General features: G+C 40.9%; 1 protein-coding gene across 6 annotated transcripts in view; it reads left to right on the forward strand.

The window, feature by feature from the left end:
* The window catches only part of SSH2 (slingshot protein phosphatase 2), a 255,835-nt gene that overhangs the window by 222,731 nt on the left and 9,290 nt on the right, over positions 1 to 23,814 (forward strand). For all 6 annotated transcript variants that reach the window (XM_042916299.1, XM_042916298.1, XM_042916301.1 and 3 more), the window contains 4 exons: positions 5,923 to 5,969; positions 10,077 to 10,223; positions 13,486 to 13,686; positions 22,814 to 23,648. In XM_042916299.1, the coding sequence (XP_042772233.1) occupies positions 5,923 to 5,969; positions 10,077 to 10,223; positions 13,486 to 13,686; positions 22,814 to 23,648 (1,230 nt within the window). The remainder of the gene's footprint in view (positions 1 to 5,922; positions 5,970 to 10,076; positions 10,224 to 13,485; positions 13,687 to 22,813; positions 23,649 to 23,814) is intronic.

The following is a 23,814-nucleotide window of genomic DNA, read 5'->3' on the forward strand; positions in this document are numbered from 1 at the left end:
AACCCCAATACAGTCTTCCTTTAGGTGCTATAAATGTGCTCTCTTCTATTTTGCTTGGAACATTTGGACCCTCACAAGGCTATTTCCTGAGGATGACATTTGAGAAGAAATTAATCACTTGGGGGCGCCTGGCTAGCTCAGTTGGTAGAGCGTGCAACTTGATCTCAGGTCATGCGTTCGAGTCCTACATTGGGCGTGAAGCCTACTTAAAAAATATTTATTTTTAGAAAGAAAGAAAGGAATTAATCACTTGGGTCTCTGGGAATGGCACAGTATAGGGGAACAAGAGTGAAAGATGGAAATGAACTTACTTAAGAATGTATTGGGGCGCCTGGGTGGCTCAGTCGGTTAAGCGGCCGACTTCGGGTCAGGTCATGATCTCGCGGTCCATGAGTTCAAGCCCCGCGTCGGGCTCTGTGCTGACAGCTCAGAGCCTGGAGCCTGTTTCAGATTCTGTGTCTCCCTCTCTCTGACCCTCCCCCGTTCACGCTCTGTCTCTCTCTGTCTCAAAAATAAACAAACGTTAAAAAAAAAAAAAAAAAAAAAAGAATGTATTATAGTCCCAAGATTTCATCTTACACTTCAGTAAGATTAGAATATACTTTGCATAATTACATAGAACATAGTGGAAAAACCCCTTGGAATTGTGTCATTGTAAGCCTGAGAAGCATGGAGGAAAAAAATAGATGGAGTCTGTGGAGGGCCCCAGGTGGCTAATATGCATGGCATTTATATTGAGGACAGAAAAGTAATTACACCACATAGACTCCAGTTCTTTCTTTCAAGTTGAACCTGAAGCAACCCTAAGCACAACCCAAGTCACGTTATATGGACTTCACTGAGTCAGTCAGTAGCCAAAGCTTTTAATTTCTTTTGTTTCTGGATATGTGCCATTTCAGATTGTCAGATTGAATTTTCTCTGGACAGGTAGATGAAAACCATGGACTTTTCCCATCGCGTAAGGGTTATTTCCATCTAGCTGGACAGAGTTCCACAGAGGATTTAGATTTCTAAATTAAGAAGTGAAGTGGTCACATTTCCCTGGCTACCGTTTAGCCACTCAACCCTTATGGCTTGCTTCTGTCTCCTTGAATCCTTTATAGTTCTTAACCTCTTTCTTTGGTGTGGGAGCTTATTTCCTAAGGTTGAGCACAGAGCCTTCAGAATGTCCCATATTTTTTTAAGGCAAGTCAGCTGAGCCCTGGTCTGTAGAAAATATCAGTTGTCCATTAGTCCATTTACCTAAATGCACCTTCACAGCCTCCTTGATCTGTCTCCCAGTTCAACAGCCAAATTAAATTACATATCACTTGTAATACAATGATAGTGCTTGCATAACACTTTACAGTTTCAGAGTGTTTCATTTATTTGTCTTATTTGATCATTCATTCAACAAATATTTGTTGACCCTCTCTTTTGTACCAGACAAGAGGCTAGATATTTGTGCAGTCTGATCTAATTCTACAAGGAGAGGGGCGCCTGGGTGGCTCAGTCGGTTAAGCGTCCGACTTCAGCTCAGGTCACGATCTCACGGTCCGTGAGTTTGAGCCCCGCATCGGGCTCTGGGCTGATGGCCCAGAGCCTGGAGCCTGCTTCCGATTCTGTGTCTCCCTCTCTCTCTGCCCCTCCCCCGTTCATGCTCTGTCTCTCTCTCTGTCTCAAAAATAAATAAATGTTAAAAAAATTTTTTTTTTAATTCTACAAGGAGGGAGTAATGAATCCTATCAGATAGATATTCATGGAAGGCCAATGAGATAAAGACACAAAAGTGACCCCTGGGTTAGACAATTAGAAGAGGTCATTAGTAACATTAGCAATAGTAGTGAGGGCAAAAGCCACAGTGCTGTGGGTTGAGACTTATGGGAAATGAGTAATCAAAGAAGGTATTAGATTATATTTCTATGAATGTTGGCAAGGGATTAGATTTCTATGAATCTTGGCAAGGGAAGGGAAAAAAGGAGAGTGTCTAGAAAAGAATTCATGATGGAAAGAGAGTTTTTCCATTTTAATATGGGTGAAACGTTTTGGGTTTGTTTTGTTTTGACAAGGATGGGGAGCAACAGGGACTTATAAACAATAGAAACTTCTCAAAGTTCTGTAAGCTAAAGTCTGAGATCAGGGCACCTGCATGGTCAGGCGACAGCCATCTTCTGGGTCATTAACTTCTCTGTGTGTTCTCACAGGCAGAAGGAATTAGGAAAAACTTTATAATTTGAGAATGTGCCCATTAGGTATATAGGACTAGGGTGGGAGGAATGTTCCATTTTATGGATAAGGAAAGTGAAGACAGGTTAAGCAGTTTGCTCAGTGCCCCACAGTAGAATGGGGAGTTGAGATTTGAACCTGAGTCTTGTAATGCTAAATTCCATTTCATACATAATTCGAAAATAGGTAAATTATTTTAAATGTTTGCCTTTTCAAAAGAGATGAACAGATAGTCCAAAGATAGAAAATGAGCCTGAAACATTGAAAAGTTGCTCACTTTTAAGAGAAATGCAAATTGAAATTACACTGAGGTAACATTTTACACCTGTCAGACTGGCAGAAATTCAGAAGCCTAACCCCAGGTTTTGTTGGCAAGGCTCTGGGGAAAAAAAGGGGCACTTTCCCTACATTGCTATGGGAATGCAGATTGTCTCAGCCTCTGTGGAGAGGAATTGAGCAATGCCCAACAAAACTGCTCATTGGCTCAACAGTCTCACTTCCACAGATATGAAACATCATTCACAGGAGACTAGGTGAATCAACTATTCTATGACTATCCAATGAAGTGCTATGTAGGTGTAAGAAAGAGTAAGGAAGGTCTCTGAACTGTGCTGTGGAGTGGTTCTGAGGCTATATTGTCAAGTGAAGCAAGCAAAGAACAAACATATGTATTGTATACTACTTTTACATAAGGAACAAGTGATAATAAGGGCGTATTTGCTTAGAACATAGGTAGAATAAACCGGAAACTAGTTACAGTGGTTTCTCTTGGGAAGATTGGAGTAGGAGTGAGGGTTCAAGTTTACCTTTTAATAAACTTTTGACTTTCAGTCTTATGAAAGTTTTGCATATTCAAAATCAAATGGAAAAGAATGGAAAAATCACACCCTAAAATTGAATACAAACAGGAGCAAATGAATCCAAATGTATATCAAATGGGTAATTTCACAGAAAGAAATTAATTCAAGTAACTTTCAGCATTATATTCTGACTTAACCTCTTCATGGGAAGAGGAAAAAAAAACTGCAAAGAAAGAAAAAAATTTTTGAGAGAGCACGAGTCCGTGTGGGGCAGAGAGAGAGAGGGAGAAAGAATCACAAGCAGGTTCCACACCATCATTGCAGAGCCCAGTGCAGGACTTAAACTCACGAACCATGAGGTCATGACCTAAGCTGAAGTCAGATGCTTACTCAACCAATTCACCCAGACACCCCAGAAAATTTGAACTTAATGGGTTTGTAATTGGTGTAATTGGTATTGGAAAAATAATGTTGAAACTATTTTGTAAATAGAGCAAATGAGTTGTTGGAAACCAAGGTTATCCCAGTGGAATAGGGAGCTATAAATGATGGCAAAGGGGCAAGAAAGAAAGGAAGTACCTTGTGGTGTTAAATTTGAACTGGAGGTACCAATGTAAATTCAATATTTTTTTAAAAAATATTTCCTAGCTCTGTCCACTGGAAAGTTTAGAAGCAATGATCCATACTTCTAAACATATCTAATTAATGTCCAGATCTTGATTACAAAATACCATTCTTTGCTAAAACCAGGACTCCTTGGGGAAATGGCTAATTCCACTCACAGAGTGATTCTGGAACAACTCTTAAACTAGGAAGCAAGGAAGTAGTGGGGTCAAAGACTAGTGGGGTCAGTATCAAAAGGAGCTTGCTTACTTGAAGAGATTCCCACTGGCCAATTCAGGACAATTTGAGTGTCAAAAAAAATGGTAGTGGATAAAAACATTCTAAATGCAAAAAGAATTCAAGAGTTCAGAGTGTGGAAGGAATGATTAGGTGAAGCTCTCCTTTACAGAAGAATGCAGGTAGGAATGCAGAAGGAATGATAAAATTAGAAAACCACCATTTTGTAAACCTCCAGTAAAGTAATTTGGGCAAGGTCAGCAGCTGATGCCAAAACTATAGAGTAAGAGATTATTGTGAAACAGGATATTCACATGACTTCAAAAATCACTAATACTGGGGCACCTGGGTGGCTCAGTTGGCGAGGCATCAGACTTCAGCTTAGGTCATGATCTCGCAGTTTGTGGGTTCAAGCCCCACGTCAGGCTCTGTGCTGACAGCTCAGAGCCTGGAGCCTGCTTCGGATTCTGTGTCTCCCTCTCTCTCTGCCCCTCCCCGACTCACACTCACTCACTCGCTCGCTTGCTCTCTCTCTCTCTCTCAAAAATAAACATTAAAAAAAAAAAAAGATCATTAATACCTATAGATAACTAGTAATTGTAAAGGAACCTTTACAATAGTGGGATGTGGCAGATACAAGGGAACCTAGCAAGAATTCAAACTCAGCATGACAAATAATGAGACAAACTGACATTGTGTGCCTCAAGATTTCATGCAATAGGAAATACACAGCATCATCCTTGTAATATTCTTGCCAAGAATGTTTGACCTGAATCTAATCAGCAGGAAACAAATCAGACAAATCCAGATTGTGAAGAGTTCTCCAAGATTACAGACCTGTAGTCTACAAAAATGTCATCATGAAAAACAAAGTCCGGGTGGACTGTCCAAGGCCAGATTAAATGAGAAAGAGACATGGCAACTAAATGCAAAGTATAATTTTTTTAATGTTTTATTTATTTTTGAGAGAGACAAGTATGAGCGGGGGAGGGGCAGAGAGAGCGGGAGACCCAGAATCTGAAGCAGGCTCCAGGCTCTGAGCTGTCAGCACAGACCCCGACATGGTGCTCAAACCAGGAGATCATGACCTGAGCCAAAGCCAGACACTCAACCAACTGAGCCACCCAGGCACCCCTTGTAAAGTATGATTCTTGATTGGATGAATATAAAGAATAGTTTGAGAGGTCAGTTTTTGAAATTCAAATATAATGTATTAGAATATCATTGTGTTAGTGTTCTCTTTCTTAGTTGTAAAAATGGGAATAGGAAAATGTTCTTGTTCATAAGCAATACATGGTCAAGTATTGAAGTGTCATGATTGCTCAAATTACTTTCAAATGGTTCAGGAGAAAAAAGTATGATATATACTGAAAGAAAGGGAAGAGAGAAAGCAAATGTGGCAAAATATGAAAAATTGATCTCCAAATAATCTGTACAACCCTCCCTTTTTTAAGTTTTGCATTATCATATTTCCCTCATTTAACAGAAGCTACTATTTAGCTATCCTTTGATGTAATATAATACACTAGAAAGAATGTGGGCTTTAGAATGAAATCTAGGTTTAATTCATAATAATGCCACTTTGTTCATTTAACACGTTTATTCAGTACCTACCAGGTGCCAGGCACTCACTGTTCAGGGGTTTCCATAGGCAACAAGCTGTCCTCAGGAAGCTTATATTATAGTGGAGGAGAGAGGTAGTAAAGAAACAAATAAATATACAAGTAGAAATTGTGATACATACCTTTGAAAGAAATAAGAATACTATAAACCAGAAAAACAGATGACATTTAACTTAATTGGAGTATGATCAAAGACAGCTTTCCAGAGTATGATCTTGAGCAAAAATTATTTGAATTCTATGGGAGTTGGTTTTCTTATCTGTAAAAATGAAAATAACTTTTTTACACTTTCATTTGTGAAAACTAATTGTTATAACATACGAAGTACCTGAGTTACAGAGAGGAAATGTGATAGATGTTATTGGATCTGCTTCTTCCCTCATATGACACCTTTTCAAATATTGTATTTTGTTCATTTGCTAATACTCTCTAACCTTGTTTTTTTGGTTCCACAGGGCTCTGAATGGAATGCCTCAAATTTAGAGGATTTACAAAACCGAGGGTAAGCACACACAACAGTTGCTTTCAACCCCATGACTGAAATCACTGTTTGTTCTTTACTTTTTCCTGTTAAATATGGTGTCAATGAGTAACTTTAAGCTTAAGAGTTGCTTCCAGTTGATTCTAATCAGGTGGAATCTAATAAAAATTTAAGTGGCTGTTATCCCACTGTTTCATCCAACACCTCCTAAGAAAGATCTTCTGTTTCAATGGAAAGGCTTTCCAAAACAGATGTGCATGTCTTTTGCACTGTTTTAAAACCAAATGTAGTTATTGGTCCCTTTTGTTTGTTTTTAGAACAGTTTGAGGTTCACAGCAAAATTGAGGGAAAGGTACAGAGATTTCCCATATCCCCCTGCCGCCACACATGCATAGCCTCTCCCATTAACACCATCCCCACCAAAGGGGTTGCATGTGTTAACAATTGATGAACTTACATTGATACATTATAATCACCCAAAGGCCATATTTACTGTACAGTTCACTGGTGGTGGTGTACATTCTGTGGCTTTGGACAGATGTATAATATCGTGCATCCGTCATTATGGTATCATACAGAGTATTTTCAATGCCCTAAAAATCCTCTTCTGACCATTTATTCCCACTCCCACTTCTGGCAACCACTGATCTTTTTACTTGTCTTCATAGTTTTACCTTTGGTTCCTATTTTTTATGTAAGAGTACACAGAACTGCATATGTTGGGTTCACAGCTATTCATCAACATTTATTGATCATTTTCTGTGGACTAGGTACAGTGCTAGATACTAGGAATCCAAAGAAAAATAAGACTCAGTCCCATCCTTTTTTAGTAAGGTGCTTGAAGTCTAAGTAGTTTTTTGTTTGTTTGTTTTTAAGATTTTACTTTTAAGCAATCTCCATACCCAACGTGGGGTCGAACCCACAACCCCAATTTCAGGCATTGCATGTTCCACAGACTGAGCCAGCCAAGTGCCCCTAAGTAGGTTTTAAATATAAAGTGGACAAGCTTCTGAAATTGAACAAGAATACATTCTACCTTGTATTAAGAAATGTGCCCCTGAGCAGCATGGTTATTGAGTTTGATTGTAGCTGTTGAGACGACCATGAACATTCAGCAACCAAAAAGCTGCCATTCTTCTAACCTTTTTACTTCTTAGCTAATACCTAAATTTTTCATTGAATTTGGCCTTAGGAGGCCAAATTATCCCAGTAAAAGAAGAGAAAGTCATGTCTGAAAATTGGCCACACGTAACTTGATTGTGGACAGCGATCAGACCTACTGAAACCCAGAAGTAGTGATGGCTGCCTGTTTTCTCAGCTGTAAGTCAGCCTTCTGGTTATCTTTAACATGATTAGATACATACTCCCTACTTCTCCCTCAAAAGAAAGATATATCCTAATTGTTAACGTGAATTTGGGACAAGACTTAAGCCAAAGAATTATACAAAGAGTTCTTGGGTTGAGAGAAGGGGGCCTGTGAATCTGGTTATTACTTAATTTAAGATATGAAAATAAAGAGAACTTAGAAATTTTAAATTGATTAGAATTGAGTCTAGAGTTCTTGAAAATAGAGACTGTATCTTAGTTTTGTGTAAAACGTACGTCTACCTTACTCAGAGCTTTATACCAAGGGGGTGCTCAGTAAATGTGAAGGAATAATAGAAAAATTGACTGACTTGCCAGAAACTAGCACAGAGATACAGTATTTTCTGAGACTTGATGCAGCTGTTGCCTGGCAAATGCATTGAAATTACATCATGCATACATCTTTGAGTTTAGAATACACTTTGACAAGATCAGTGGAGATGATACCTGTTCATCTCATTTACTGCTTAAAATGCTAAATTATAAAACACAGATGATCTATCTTAAAAAACAGTATAGTTAGATGCTCAGACATCTACTTAGATCTTGTTTCATAAATTCACCGGTTCTTAAACTCTTGTGGATTAAGAATTACAGTTACAAAACATGTATACTGCCCCTTGTGGATGATTTAAGGGATATTCAAGTTTAATTTTTACATAAGACCATTTTCACCCAATCTTACTGACTTCAGAACCCCAAGTAAAGTGCTACTCCATATAGAGGTGGCAAACAAATTTCAGGGGGTGCTAATCTCAATTGGTAGTGGCTGTGTAGAGTTCTGTAATGAATAGGATTGGGAAACCTTGTACTGCCGTAATCTATTACTAAAGTATGGGATTAGAGGTGGGAGGTGGTTCCATTTTTATTTTAAATAAAATAAGCGTGCTTTCCTTTTTTTTTTTTCTGACCATTATATTGAGATAAAATTCACATATAGTTCACTCATTTAAAATGTATACTTTGGGGCACCTGGATGGCTCATTTGGTTAGGTGTCCAACTCTTGATTTCAACTGAGGTTATGATCTCATGGTTCATGGGTTCGAGCCCCACATCAGGCTCCAGGCTGACAATGAGAAGCTTGCCTGGGATTCTCTCTACCCCTCCCCAGCTTGCACATGCTCGCTCGCTCTCTCTCTCTCTCTCTCTCTCTCTCCCTCCCTCTCCCTCTCTCCCTCCCTCCCTCTCCCCCCCCCCTCTCTCCCTCTCTCCCTCTCTCTCCGTCTCTCTCCTTCTCTCTCCCTCCCTCCCTCCCCTCCCTGCCTTCTGTCATCCCTCTCTCAAATAAATATACTTTAAAATGTACACTTAAATGGTATTTATTACCATGGTATTAATTTACATTTTTTTAACCCGAAAAAGAAATCCTGTACCCTTTTTCCCCCAGCTTCTAGAAACTACTAATCAGTCTACTTTCTGTCTCTATACGTTTACCTATTCTGGACATTCCATTTAAATGGAATCATATAATATGTGGTTTTTTAAGAATAGTATCTTCCAGGGCGCCTGGGTGGCTCAGTCGGTTAAGCAGCCGACTTCGGCTCAGGTCATGATCTCGCGGTCCGTGAGTTCGAGCCCCGCGTCGGACTCTGTGCTGACAGCTCGGAGCCTGGAGCCTGTTTCAGATTCTGTGTCTCCCTCTCTCTGACCCTCCCCTGTTCATGCTCTGTCTCTCTCTGTCTCAAAAATAAATAAACGTTGAAAAAACAATTAAAAAAAAAAAAGAATAGTGTCTTCCACTTAACATTATATTTTCAAGATCTATCAATGTTGAAACATGTATTAGTAACTTCATTCCCTTTTTTATTGCCAAGTAATGTTCCATTGTTTGGAAATACCACATTTGTCAGTTGATGGACATTTGAGTTGTTGCCACTTTTTAGCTATTAATGTATGAATGCTGTGACCATTCACACACAAATTTTGGGGTAGACTTATGTTTTCATTTCTTTTGGATTTATACCTCAGAGAGGAATATGCTGTAGAGTAACTGTACATACTGTTTTCCACAATTGCGTATGCTTGCTTTTTAAATTAAAAAGGAAAAAAATTCTTTGTAGTAATGGACTTTGATGCCGAGATTCAAATGTTTCAGAAAAATTTTGATCTCTGGAACTTAACCACAGAATTGGTTAACTATGACTCTCTCTCTCTCTGTCTCTCTGTAGTCATTTCTCTGACTTCAGAGATTGGGTTTGTAAGAACCCATGTGTAGTTCTAAGAAGGAAGCGGCTTCTACAGAGAGAAATAAGTAAGTCTGTGTTGTGTTGCTGGAGTAAACTCCAGTGATGTTTAAGTCCACACAGCACTGAGAAAAGATAACCCTGTGGCAAACTAGACCCAAGCATTTATTGAAGTTGTGCAGTGAGAGAGAGAGAGCAGAAGAAATTTATGATACAGAAACCCTTTTCTGCAAGCCTCTCGGTATGGGAGAACTCAGACACATCTCCTGCTGTGGTGGCCAGGAATGCAGCTTAGAGAGTTAAGAGAGTTTTAGGTCCAACTTTCCTCTGACCCTCCCATCCCTCACCTCTTTTGCCTTTCTTGTAGTTTAGAGAGAGTAATAGAGCAAAATCTGACATTTAGAAAGGTAAAGGAGATTTTTCCCTTTCCTGTTTTTTTTTTTTTTTCCTTGAGGTAGATGTTAATAGTCGTGATTTAATACAAATGACTTCCAAAGAATAAACTATCTTTCTGGTAATTTTAACAACTCAAGAGGAACCTAGTAGTAGAGCCCATATTCTCCCTTGGTTTCCTCACAGGGTGCGCTATATCTTGAATGTCACTCGAGAGATAGATAACTTCTTCCCAGGAGTCTTTGAGTATCATAACATCCGCGTATATGACGAAGAGGCAACGGATCTCCTGGCTTACTGGAATGACACTTACAAATTCATCTCTAAAGCAAAGTGAGTAATGGTCCCACACACATATTCTGACCTGTGTTCCTTGTGCACCATCCATGGGTGAGGCCTAAAGCTATAGATAACCTGCTTGACTATACTCAGGGAGAAGAAAGTAAAGAGAAAAAGGACACTGAGATTCCTTAATCCTAGGGAAGAGTTGACTAGAGACTTCATCCTTTTCCTGTAAGTAGATGAAGCCCCTGGAAGAAGATCACCTCATGTTGACTGTTTCCATTGAGCACAAAATTGGGGAAAATAAACCTAAGCTGCTGCAAAAGAAATAAGAATGAGAGAAGGAAGAAATTCTGAATGAAATGCTTAAGTTGTCAAGGTGGACATTTGAAAGTTGTGTAATAGAAATTGCCCCGCATGGGCGGAGCACAGAGCTCTTCTTCCTGAAGACAAGGAGACACGTAGTGGGGTTTGGAAGCCTTCTCATTCTTTTACTTTACTTTTATGGTACTCTAAACAGTGAAATTTTTCTCTGGCCCTTCTGTTGATGTCATCTTTAAATTGGTCCTTCTAGTGAAACTATTTAATAGTATTAATTTAGTGTTTAATATTAATTAGTATTAATATGTCAGCACTAATTTTTTTTTAAGTCCCTGGGGATTTCCTTGCCAATCCTACATATTCCTTCAGTAGAAGGAACTATAAATGAGCATGCTGGCCGTGCTGCCCTCTTCAATGGGACCACATCCAAATCATCCATGGCAGATGAGAAGCACTTCTGTTTTTAAAGTCCTCCTTCAGCACTGATTCCACATCTCTCTGCAGACCCTCCATAGTCAAGAAGTCCTTCCTCTTAGTTACCCTGAATCCTCCTACACTAGCTTTGAGCCCATACTCTCAGTCCTTAGCTAACACCTGAGTGTTTTATATTTTTGAAGCCTATGAAATTGTTCTCAATAATACCACTCATGGCATGCTTACTGCATGCCAGATACTTTACCCATATTCTCTTATGTAATATTTTCCAAAACCTAGAGAGGCATGTGCTGTCATCCTTTTGTAGAGATGGGGACAGACTGTAGAGATGAGGTTCAGAGAGCTTAAGTAACAAGTGGTGAAGATAGGACTTGAACCTGAGATCATGTCTGATTTCAGAGTCCATCTAGTATATAGTCTAGGTCCTTGAGCAAAGGAGACTGGAAAAGACCAGGCAAGTTGTCAGGATCACTGCCAAAGAGGCTAGAGTTCAGATGAGGCCCCAGTCCCCGTGAAAATAAAAGCCAATTTCAGCAGGGCTGGGATTGAGGTGAGATATGTGAGGCACCCAGGTTGCTGTAAGCGGGCCCTCTTGCTCAGGCCCATGCAAGTGTGGGTCAGCGTCTGTGAGTGAGTGCCTCCTTAAATGGCCCCCTGGACACCTCATGTATTTCATCCAAATCAGGGTCCTGAATTCCAGACACAACCTACATATGCGTGGGTTTAGGATTCCTAAAGTGATACCAGGCTTAATCTAGACAACTGGCTCAGGGAGGGATGGGAGAGATAGGGGAAGTGTGTGGCCAGAACTGAAAGATGAAGTTGGATTAGGTGAGAACTGACTTCAAATCTTTCAGTATGTGAGTTACAAGCCATCCCCTGAAAAAGCCCAGTTCAAAATGAAGAAATGATTTTATGTGAGTGGGTTTTATAATTGTATTTTTCTTAAAACTGTCCAACTTTGAGTACCTTCAAAGCCTGCAAGTATAGACCTGAAATTTGATGTCAGAGCTTTTGATGGAAAAATATAGAGCACATGTCTGAACTTCGGTCTGAGTCACTGTGCACTGTAGTTTAAATGAAAACCCTGTGGTGTCATAAACAAAACAATATCCTAGTCAGTTGGGATCATCTAAGCACACACAGACAAACACCTGCACCAACCTATGGACTCCAAAATTTTGCCTCTAAATGATGGGTAGCAGGTTAATCTTACTTTCCTTTTTAGACTATTTCAGTTTTTCCAGACCATTATTGCCAACCATTCTCTTTCTTCCTATCACTTATCTGGTTCACTCATTTTGGCACAGAACCTCATGTCTCCTTGCATTGTAGTTAACTCTTCAATGTGTATCTATCTCCAAGAGAAGAATTACAAGCTTCTGGAAGGAAGCTTGTCTACTGTGATATAGTGAATGAGTGAGTGAATAGATTTCCCTATTAGGCGATGTATTTTTTTTTTTTTTTTTTTATAACTTATTGGAATAGCTACTTGGGAAGGATTTTTTTAGCCCATGTATACCGGTAAAAAGAGTAACCATTCTTTTTTCCATATTTTAAAATATTTTTACTTAACAGCTGACAGCTCTAACAGCAGACCACCCCTAAGTTTGTTCATATATTTGGTAAATATTTGAAGACTTACTCTGTGTCACACATTGTGTTATTAGAGAAGTAGCATAACTGAGTAATGTTCATATCCAGCCGTAATGAGCTCTGGCATGTTAAGACTAAAGGGTTTTGTTTGTTTCTTAGTGTCACTTTATGGTAACTTTGTTTTCTCTTTCTTCCACTCCATTAAAACAACAGGTAGTTAATCATTCCACCCTCCTCACTAAGAAAGTCACATAGGGCATCACATGGTCCCATCTAACCTCACAGATTGTCTAGCCAGCCCCTAGGCCGAACAGGGTGGTAGTGTGGTGAAAAATAATATCTAGGGCTACATCTGAGTAAAGAGGAGGGTTAGTTTCATTTGTTTTGTACTTTCCTCCAGGGGCAGAACCTTTACTGGAACTTGAACTAGAAGCAACTCCGAACATTTGGATGAATTAGATGAATCACTGTCACACTCTTAACTCAAGAGTGTGCCAGCCTTGAAACATGTCCCTGAGGCGGTGCGGGGACTGGCCTCCAAACACATAAAATGGAGTCCAGTCTCTAAATTGAAAATTCTTCCCCTCACAATCTGTGATCAACTGTCATTGCAGTTACCATTTTAATTATCTGTTTCTCCCACTGAACCCCCTACCCTTTAGAAGATTTACTTATCTTTGCATCCCAGGACCTTGTACATTGTCTTACATATGATGGTTGCCTGGTAAATGTTTGCTTGAATAAATTAAAAAGAATTAATATTAACATTGAATATTGTTTGAGTACACTAGAATTGCCTACCCTCCCTGCACATTTGACTATACATGTATACAACTACACTAAGGTAGGATGGATTGAAAGAAAATGGAAGGGCAACAGGAGACTTGGAAACATTTAGAACCTAGCTTTTAAAATGTACTCACTATAGTGTTTTTCTCTGTACCTCAATCCCCCAACCTAGGAAACATGGATCTAAATGCCTTGTGCACTGCAAAATGGGGGTGAGTCGCTCAGCCTCCACTGTGATTGCCTACGCAATGAAGGAATATGGGTGGAATCTGGATCGAGCCTATGACTACGTGAAGGAAAGGCGAACAGTGACCAAGCCCAACCCCAGCTTCATGAGACAACTGGAAGAGTACCAGGGCATCTTGCTGGCCAGGTGAGTCCTGCAGTGACTTTCTCAGATCTTCCCTCTGTTACACTCCTTGGACCAAGGTAAAATGTCCTTCCCTGCAGCTAGTTTTCAACCTAATTTGGATATGTGATACATTTTGAAAATTGAAACTTCTCTCAATCTAGTTTTTAAAAAATAAGTACAAGCATTTAAGATTAGTATGGAAGATTGGGTGTTTAAAGACTTTTAAACTGAAAGGTGGAAATACTGTTCTCTTACTTTAGTTCTCAACTAGGTGCTGATTATCATAAACATTTCTCAACATCATCTAAGGCCAGATACAGCTACCTTATCAAAATGGGTACTTCTTGCTCCCGAGGAAATGCTAAGCATAGATGAAATTCTTAGAAATTTTTGGCATTATTTTTTTCAGTGCTTGGTTTCAGTGAGTCGTCTTCAAATTTTTGGTCACGTGACAAATCAGATTTGGGGTATGAAGGCACTTTCCGGAAATAGCTCTCTTGTTTTCTTTTTAAAAATCTTTCCCTCTGCTTTTATATATATGCTTTGCAAAAATGCAGACAATACAAAGGGAAAAATCATTTATAAATTCAATATCCACATACAGTAATCAACATTATCTTACATGTTCTCCAAGTCTTACCACATATATTGGTGGATATTTTCTCACAAAAGCTATTCTTCAGTCTACCTCTTCACCTAATAACCGGTCTTTTTTTTCTTTTTTTTTTTTTTTTTAACTATAGCAACACATATTCAACAGTTATACTGCTTAGCCAGCATTTAACCCCCACCCTAGCTTTATTGAGATAGAATTGACCTATAACATTGTGTAAGTTTAAGGTGTCCACTGTGTTGATTTGATACACTTATATATTGCAAACTGATGATCACCATACCATTAGCTAACCTCTCCATCCCTTTAACATAATTACCATTTTTTGTGTGTGGTGAAAATATTTAGGATCTCTCTTAGCAACGCTGTAGTATATGATACAGTGTTATGAGCTATAATCTCCAGGCTGTACATTAGATCCCCAGAATTTGTTACTCTTATAACTGGAAGTTTGTACCCTTTGACCAGCATCACCCCATTTCCCCCATCCTCTACCCCCTAATATACCACCACTCTATTCTCTCTTTCTCTGTTTGGCTTTTTTAGATTACACACATATAAGTGATAACCATCTTCATTGCTTTCAGAGAAAAAGATTCCTATACTAAACTGGATTTAAGCATCAGTTTCCTGAGATGCCACATGCTAAAGTTCTGTGCAGTGCTAGATTTTGCTTTGTTTTTTCCATGTGGGCATGTTCTAGGTGGTTTTGTTCAAATGAAGGCACAGCTGCCTAGAAGCAGTTGGGGCTGGTGCCAGAGTTTGCCTCTAGTGAGTCTCATGACTTGGTCTTGACTGTTGAATCTGGGCTGTGTTTCCCCTGAACAAAATGTTAACTAGCCTTCCAGCCTATCCAGGCAGAGGGACCACCCTCCCACCCCCGAAGTATTGTGAAAATGCAGCCACAGCGTAGCATTATGGTTTCCACTAAAAAACCCCTCCCGTTTACTCAGTACTTGGCATGATTTCATCTGAGCCATTCTTTTAGGAGGCTGGGAGGATACTCAAGTCTCCTCCACTTAAAAAGAATTTATAGGTCTTTGGGGCCAGATTTTGATGACATTTTTAGATTAGATCAGAAGGTAGGACACAGCAGTTCTTTTTGGCACAAGAAGGAGGCATCTGAGTGCTGGATGAGACATAAATATTGTATGTTCCCAGACACACACATGACGGATGTTAGGCAGTGTCCTCACGTGACCCATCAAGAGCAAGGATACTATGTGTCCTGCCAATTTCAGTATTTATTCTGGAATCCCAGGCTACTGCAAGCTGTTGGGTTGGGTTTTTTTAGCATATGTGGTTTTTCTTAGATGTTAAAGGAACTTCAGAAAAATCTTAGATGAGGATAAGAAGGGCAGCATAAATCCACAAATCACAACTGCCTCTTCCTTTCCATTTCTCTTCCATCCTGCCTTTCTGGGCTTGATTCATGGAGGGAGAGGCAAGCCCTGAGGAATGAGAAAACCACAGAATTTGAGTCAGTAGATCTGGTTTCCATCTCTGGTTCATCCCCTTGCTGGAACTTTGAGAAGTTACTTCACAGTCGTGATCCTCACCTGACCCCATCTACAAAATGAAAATCAAGAACCCTATCTCACAAGGTTTTTGTAAATAAAAACATGTATAAATGTATACTCTATACTGGTAAGGGTTATTCTGATGGGATTCCCATCATCTCCTTTCTCCAAGGCTCCCAGAAAACAGACATATACATGTGCCATTTATTTCATCCTCCTTCTACCACCCACAGACACAGTAAGTCCATTAGAAACTAGAATAGGAGGGCGCTTAGGTGGCTCAGCTGGTTAAGCATCCAGCTCTTGATTTCGGCCCAGGTCATGATCTCATGGTTCATGGGTTCCAGCCCCACATCAGGCTCTGTGCTGGCAGCGAGGAACCTGCTTTGGATTCTCTCTCCCACTCTCCCTGCCCCTCCCCCCGCCAAAATAAGTAAAATTAAACATTAAAAAAAAAAACTAGATTAGGAAGTGGTCATGGAATTTCCTATATTGTGATATTTCCTGGATTTTAAGAACTAGAATCTTAGTTCTAGGAATATCATACAAACTGCTTTTAGCTGCAAGTAGTGAAATACCTCCATCACTTGGGATTTCAGCAAGAAACCGCATACTCGGATTAGGATTATTTGAGAAGGGCTTTTTATAAAGCTACTTTTTACAGAGGTGTGGGGTTGTGGTGGAATCAAGGGACTTGGATCAGCAGAGCTGTTTGGTAATAGCTGCTAGGCCCAAAGAGGGAGGGAGCAGTTACTAGAACCTAGAAGGAGACTCCTGAAAAAAGAGGTACCTTCAGAGAGGAGAAATAACCTTCAGTCAAGGGACACACCAGCCTGAAATGGCCCTGTGGGGAGGGAGCTAGGGGAATAAGTGGCCTGTCCCTACTCTTCTCCCTCCAGACTGTCTCCTGCTGGGGCTCCCATGGAACAGTGAATACCCAAACCAAATCAGGCCTCTGCGAGTTAGGAAAAAGTGGGAGTGCCTGCTGGGTGGACAGCCATTAGGGTCTGCAGTCTCTGGTGTGTTGTTAAGAAACAGCACTTGTAGACTACTGCTGAGCTAGCTGCCAAGTGAAGTGGGCCCAGCAGACTCTTGCCCAGCTGTAAAGTGCTACTCTAGGACCTGCCTGCTTAGAAGAGCAAAGAGAGAAAAGCCCCAGACTCCTGGAACTGCCTGAAGCTCTATCAGTTACCTGGCAGCTTAGGTAGCCAGAAGAGGAAAGTCCTTCGAAAAATTCCATTCATTGTGTTTGCAAAGAAATCCATTTCCTGTGGAGGTGCTTTGATCTTGTATTCCACATCTTCTCCCAGGAAGTACGTGGTGGTTTTCCCAAAAAGATAGATCCCTGATCCTAGCATTCTCTAGCCCCATGGTTGTCTAGGGAGGCACTGGGTACTTAACTTGAGGTGGCAGCCTTCTGTTTGAGGGTGTATTAGCTCTCAGTACTTTGATGTCTTGGTAGAAGTGAAGTTTACCAAAGTGATGCCAGGCCCCGGTAAGTGACTTATGAATTGGTTATAGTCTCTTGATCAGATGTGAGGGTATGGGCCTAACAGTGACCACCTGTCTAAAATGCAAGGGACTTTTTGCATATTTCAGTATGTCTTTAAGAGCCTAGGGAAGACTAATATTTAATATAATCCTTTAGACCTAAAAGTGAGGGTATCATAAGGCCACTGGTAACTGTTTATATCTAACTTTATTTTTTCTGTTATTATAGCTGGGGGATGAGAGTGAGACAGGAAGAGGCTGTGTGTGTGTCCACGCACGCGCATGTGTGTATGTGTATACGTGTGTGTTGAAACCCTCCATTAAACTGCCAACATCCCTGTTTGTTATTCTGTACTCTGATCATGCAGGTATCTGGCAGATTTATGTTCCGTTAGACAAGTTCAGATTTCAGTCATTTGCAAGCTGGACCATGTGTCTATGAGATTAGGTTCCTGTGTACAAAGAGCAGAGAAGAAACACTGGGTTATAGCCAGGGAGAGTTCATGCCACATGTCTTCATGGATGTCAGTTCTGATTCTTTGAACGCCCCTGTCACCAGGGCCAGAAGAGGCAGAGGTGTCTTTTACACTCCCCAGCTTTGCTGGTGGACACATTGAAGTCTAGTTAGCTGGTGCACAGTGGTCAGTCAGCAGAAGGAAACCCAAAAATGCACCCAATTCACAATTGAGATTTAAAGGATTTTCTTAATAGCTTTTTAGTGAAATAATCTTTTAGGTTTTTGTTTTATTGTTGAGAGAGAGCACAAGCGGGAAATGCAGAGAGAGAGAAAGAGAGTCCCAGGCAGGCTCTGCGCTGTCAGCACAGAGCCCAGTGCAGGGCTCAAACTCACGAACCATGAGATCATGTCCTGAGTTGAAATCAAGAGTCAGATGCTTAACCAACTGAGCCACCCAGGTGCCCCTTCAGTGAAATAATCTTAAAGCATTTACGACCATGCATACCACACAGAACGTGCTTGGTTGGTGCTTTTTCTCTTTCTTCTCCCTCCTTTCTTCAGGCTGCCTCATGCCCTAAAAAGTAACCATAAACACTCTGATTTTACTATAACCGATACCCCATTTTTAGCAGTATTTTCTTCTATAAAAACCTTTCTCAAACAAGGTAGGTTAGTGCTTTACCAAACATGTAACAAGAAGAAAGCAAATTAGAGGCAAGAAAATGGATGTCATATGTCTCCGGTCATTAGATTTCCTTACTATTCATTTATGAAGTAAAAGGCCAAATTCTTGCCCAGAATGACCCAGTCATCTTATGTGTGTGTCAGTGTGTTTATGTGAATACAAATTTAGGCCCACGGTCACTCAGGGGAGAAAAGAACCTGAGACTTACTTGCATCATCCAGGCCACAAACCAACTCTGAAGTTCTTTTTGACAACTTGTTTACTTGGTGCCTACCTGAAATAGATGGAAGGAGTGAGCTGAATTTAAACATTAACAGTTTAAAATAATAAATACAATCTAATGTCTTACATCTATCCTACCAGTGATGGAGCATCAGAATAAGCTGGCTTGGAAAAAGCAGCACTGGAAAACAGTTTGGTGTTACTGAGTAAAACTGATGATGCACGTATGCCCTATGACCCACCTTTTCTTCTCATATATATAGCATCTTTTAGAAACCAAAGTATGGGGGCGCCTGGGTGGCGCAGTCGGTTAAGCGTCCGACTTCAGCCAGGTCACGATCTCGTGGTCCGTGAGTTCGAGCCCCGCGTCAGGCTCTGGGCTGATGGCTCGGAGCCTGGAGCCTGTTTCCGATTCTGTGTCTCCCTCTCTCTCTGCCCCTCCCCCGTTCATGCTCTGTCTCTCTCTGTCCCAAAAATAAATAAAAAACGTTGAAAAAAAAAATTAAAAAAAAAAAAAAAAGAAACCAAAGTATGCACCAAGTACAGGAATGTCCATGACAGTGCTACTTGTAGTAGCCAAAACTGTTCATCAACAGATGGATACATAAACCGTGGCATATTCATCATACTCGCTGAAATTATAGCTATACACACTGATGAATCTTATTTTTTTAATGTTTATTTCTTTTAGAGACAGAGAGACTGAGTGGGAGCCGGGGAGGGGCAGAGAGAGAGGGAGACACAATACGAAGCAGGCTCCAGCCTCTGAGCTGTCCGCGCAGAGCCCGACGCGGGGCTCTAACTCACGAACCACAAGATCATGATCTGAGCTGAGCTCAACCCACTGAGTCACCCTGGCGCTCCTGATGAATCTTAGAAACAGTGTAGGCAAAAAGCAGTTACAGAAGAATCCATACATAGAGTATGATTTCATTATGTAAGTTCACAACATACAAAACTAGGCAGTGTATTGAGAACACAACCTGTCGGGGCACCTGGGTGGCTCAGCGGTTAAGCATCTGACTTCAGTTCAGGTCATGATCTCGCCATTCTGTGGGTTCAAGCCTCGCATCAGGCTCTGTGCTGACAGCTCAGATCCTGGAACCTACTTCAGATTCTGTGTCTCCCTCTCTCTGCCCCTTCCTACTTCAGGTGTTCATTCATTCTCTCTCTCTCTCTCTCTCTCTCTCTCTCTCTGAAAAATAAATGAACATCAAAAAATTTTTACAAAAACACAACATGTCGACACTATAAAGAAAGAAGATGATAAGTACAAAATTCAGGACAGAGTTTACTAACCTCTGAGGTGGGAGGAGGAGGGAGGGGAGCAGGAAGGGGCCCTAGAGTAGCAGTGCTTCAAAGGCCATAGTAATGAGTGTCTTGTTTGTATCAAAGAGCTGCCCACCACTCTCCCTGCAGGTGCTATTGCAAAAGTGAAAAAGGCAGTGGAATCAGACCTATCTTTGGATTGGGATTTTTCTTTCTCCTTTACAAGAAGGTGTCAGTTTAATTCCAGAGCCCTGACCTAATATTTTCTGATGATTATCTCCCCCAGGAAGAGAATGAAATCCCTGCTGGGCAAAGAAAGCAGCTGTAACATCAGCCACTTCCTCTGAAACATACGCTGTTGGTACCTATTAGTGTAATTTTAGTCTCATTCCCTCCTGATTGATTGGTGATTTGCAGGCAGTTTCAAAAAAATCATACTTTGGAAGGTTCTTGGGATCATGAGAAAAATCCCATTTGCCTGTTAACTGATAAGATAAGCTGTCCTTAGAAAGGTGAGAACAGCTATTCCCTGTCTTCCCAGTCATCTGCATCACAGGAATTGTCCTCCCATGGGGGCTGAGTGGTCTTGGTGCAGGTTTGAACATCATCATGATGGGTGAGGGATAGAAATTGGAGAACAGAGCCATATGTAGGTCAGGAAACAAGAGTGTCCAGATAGAAAGGAAACTTTAAAGGGAAGCACATTGGCCTCTGTTGATCACAATGTACAATTTAAGCCCCACCTATCCAACCATTCAGCTTGCCCCTCCCACAGTCACTCACTTGTTTGGGAAGTGTGATATGTTGTCTCCTCCTAGGGGTGGCTAGAGTTCATGCAGCTTGGAAAGGGTGAAAACCCTATCTTCCTCCCTGCTATTGATTATAGCTTGTCTTCATAAACAGAATGACCTGTTCCCTACTCAGAAAAGCACTCTTCTGCTGTGCAGGCCTGAGTCAGAGCCCCACCCAAGCCACAGCCAGACAGGGGGAGCTGAGAGCAGGTGCAGAGCTGAGAACAAACAGGGGTTCACATTAGTGCAGGCGCATGACTCGGCAGAGATTCATAGGCAGGCGTGGCCCTGAGCAGGCGGTAAATTGTTTTGGGCTGTTTCCCATTCCACCCCGCAGTTAGGTAATTCTTCATCAACTTGTAAGTCATGGAAACCACACCCCTAAATAAGAGACCTGTTTCCTGGGCAGGTGATTCTGACCAGCCACAGGGCCATCACCTTTTTCTTTTTGGCTAGGGCTTTGGAAACTGCTCCCTTGTTAGAGAATATGGTATCAACTAAAATTTCATCCCATCAGACCTTCTCTCTGTAAAATGAGCTAAAGGATGGATCTGTGTGTGTGATCTTCCTTTAGGCCACCTGCTTTTCCAGGTGTCACCTCAGCTTGATGGTTTTTATCCAGAGATCCTTATGGAAGAAGCCTATACTTTATGCATATCCTCTTCCATTCTGTTACCAACCTTTGTGGATTTATTAGCCTCATCTTTGATTTCTAATTCAAGAAAGATTACCACCCTCCTCACATTTCTACTTCAGTGATTAACTGTGTATCAGCTCTTTATCCAAATTATGAGAACTTGGAATGAGCTCCAATAGAATATTTCTCTTTGTATTGTTTAGGTGCTATTTTGTTTTAGTTTCCCCCTCCCCAGTTACTAATGTTAAACATGCTCATTTTTAAATTTTAAAATTTATAGAAATACAGAGTAAAGACAGTAAAGCCCTCTCCAAAAGTATTCTGCCTTCCTTGAAAGAAACCCTGTTACCAATTTGATGATGTACCTCCAAATATTTTCCTGTACTTATTAACCTGGGAACTGACCATTCCAAATGTGGTCAGCATGCTCTTTCACTCATCTTGGACAACATTCTACTAAAGTACCTGTAGCATGTGGGTATATGGACTGTAATTCAAATAAATCCTCTTTTTGAGGCACCTGGGTGGCTCAGTTGGTTGGGCATCCAACTTCAGCTCAGGTCATGATCTCATGGTTCATGGGTTTGAAACCTGCATCAGGCTCTGTGCTGACAGCTTGGAGCCCGGAGCCTGCTTCAGATTCTGTGTCTCCTTCTCTCCCTGCCCCTCCCCGGCTCGTACTCTGTCTCACTCTGTCTCTCTGTGTCTGTCTGTCTGTCTCTCTCTCTCTCTCTCTTAAAAAGTCTATCAATAAGTAAACATTAAAAAAAGTTTTTTTAATAAATCCTTTCTTTTTCGTGTCTGATCCTTTAGTACCATAGTATTACATAGTAAACATCTTTGTATCTTTGTGCACCTATAGTTGTATTTCTCCAAGAAAAATCCTTAAAAGAATTGATTGCTGGATAAAGGGTTAAATTTTGAGAGCTATTGTCAGATTGTACTCAAGATTGTATGTGAGAGGGCTTGTCTGGCTATGCCATCATCAACACTAGCTGTTAACCATTTTAGATCTTGTCAGTCTGATAGGTAAAAAATCAGATATCATATTGATTTTTGTTGTTTTGTTTTTGTATTTTGCTATTAGTTAAATAGAGCATCTTTTTTTAAACTTTATTTATTTATTTTGAGAGAGACAGATACAAGTTAGGGAGGGGCAGAGAGGGAGACAGAATCCCAAGCAAGTTCCAGGCTGTACACACAAACCTGACTTGGGGCCCGATCTCACAAACCATGAGATCATGACCTGAGCCAAAATCAAGAGTCGAATCCTCAACCAACTGAATCACCCAGGTGCCCCAAATTGAGCATCTTTACAAATGTTTATTGCCTACTTCTTCCACTGGGTATTAACAAAGCATTTTGCAGGTTAAGATTTAATATTATCTGGGAGCGATTTCCTGGGTGGGTGTTGGTTGATTTCACAAACCAGAGTGAGGCATTTCCTGTGTATGTCCCCACAGCAAACAGCGACATAACAAGCTCTGGAGATCTCATTCAGATAGCGACCTCTCAGACCACCACGAACCTATCTGCAAACCAGGGCTAGAACTCAACAAGAAGGAGATCACCACCTCAGCAGACCAGATTGCCGAGGTGAAGACCATGGAGAGTCACCCACCCATACCTCCCGTCTTTGTGGAACATGTTGTCCCACAAGATGAAAATCAGAAGGGCCTGTGTACCAAAGAAAGAATGATCTGCTTGGAGTTTACTTCTAGGGAATTTCATGCCGGACAGATTGAAGATGAATTAAACCTAAATGACATCAATGGATGCTCATCAGGGTGTTGTCTCAATGAATCAAAATTCCCTCTTGACAACTGCCATGCATCCAAAGCCTTAATCCAACCTGGACAGGCCCCAGAAATTGCCAACAAGTTCCCAGACTTAACAGTGGAAGATCTGGAGACAGATGCGCTGAAAACAGATGTGAACGTCCACTTACTGCCTCTGGAAGAATTGACATCTCGCCTGAAAGACCTTCCCATGTCCCCTGATCCTGAATCACCGAGCCCCCAACCCACTTGCCAGGCTGAAGTCTCAGATTTCAGTACAGATCGCATTGATTTTTTTAGCGCCCTAGAGAAGTTTGTAGAGCTTTCCCAAGAAACCCGGTCTCGATCTTTTTCTCACTCAAGGATGGAAGAACTGGGTGGAGGAAGGGGTGAGACCTGTCGACTTTCAGTGGTAGAAGTAACCCCTTCTGAAGTGACAGCTGACGACCAGAGAAGCAGCTCTTTGAGTAATACTCCCCATGCATCTGAAGAATCTTCAATAGATGAGGAACAGTCAAAGGTAAAAACTGTCTTTATAGTTTTCTACCTAATGAAGTTCTCTTTGAAGATAAAATAGTTGGGAGTCTGCTCTGTTCATTGTATTTTTGATGTTGCTAAAGATTTAGGAAGGCAGTACGGGAGAGACTCTATAGCCGAGACTTTCCTTAAAAATTTAGGATTAAAAA

Source organism: Panthera leo, chromosome E1 (assembly GCF_018350215.1).
Source record: "Panthera leo isolate Ple1 chromosome E1, P.leo_Ple1_pat1.1, whole genome shotgun sequence".
Taxonomy (NCBI): domain Eukaryota; kingdom Metazoa; phylum Chordata; class Mammalia; order Carnivora; family Felidae; genus Panthera; species Panthera leo.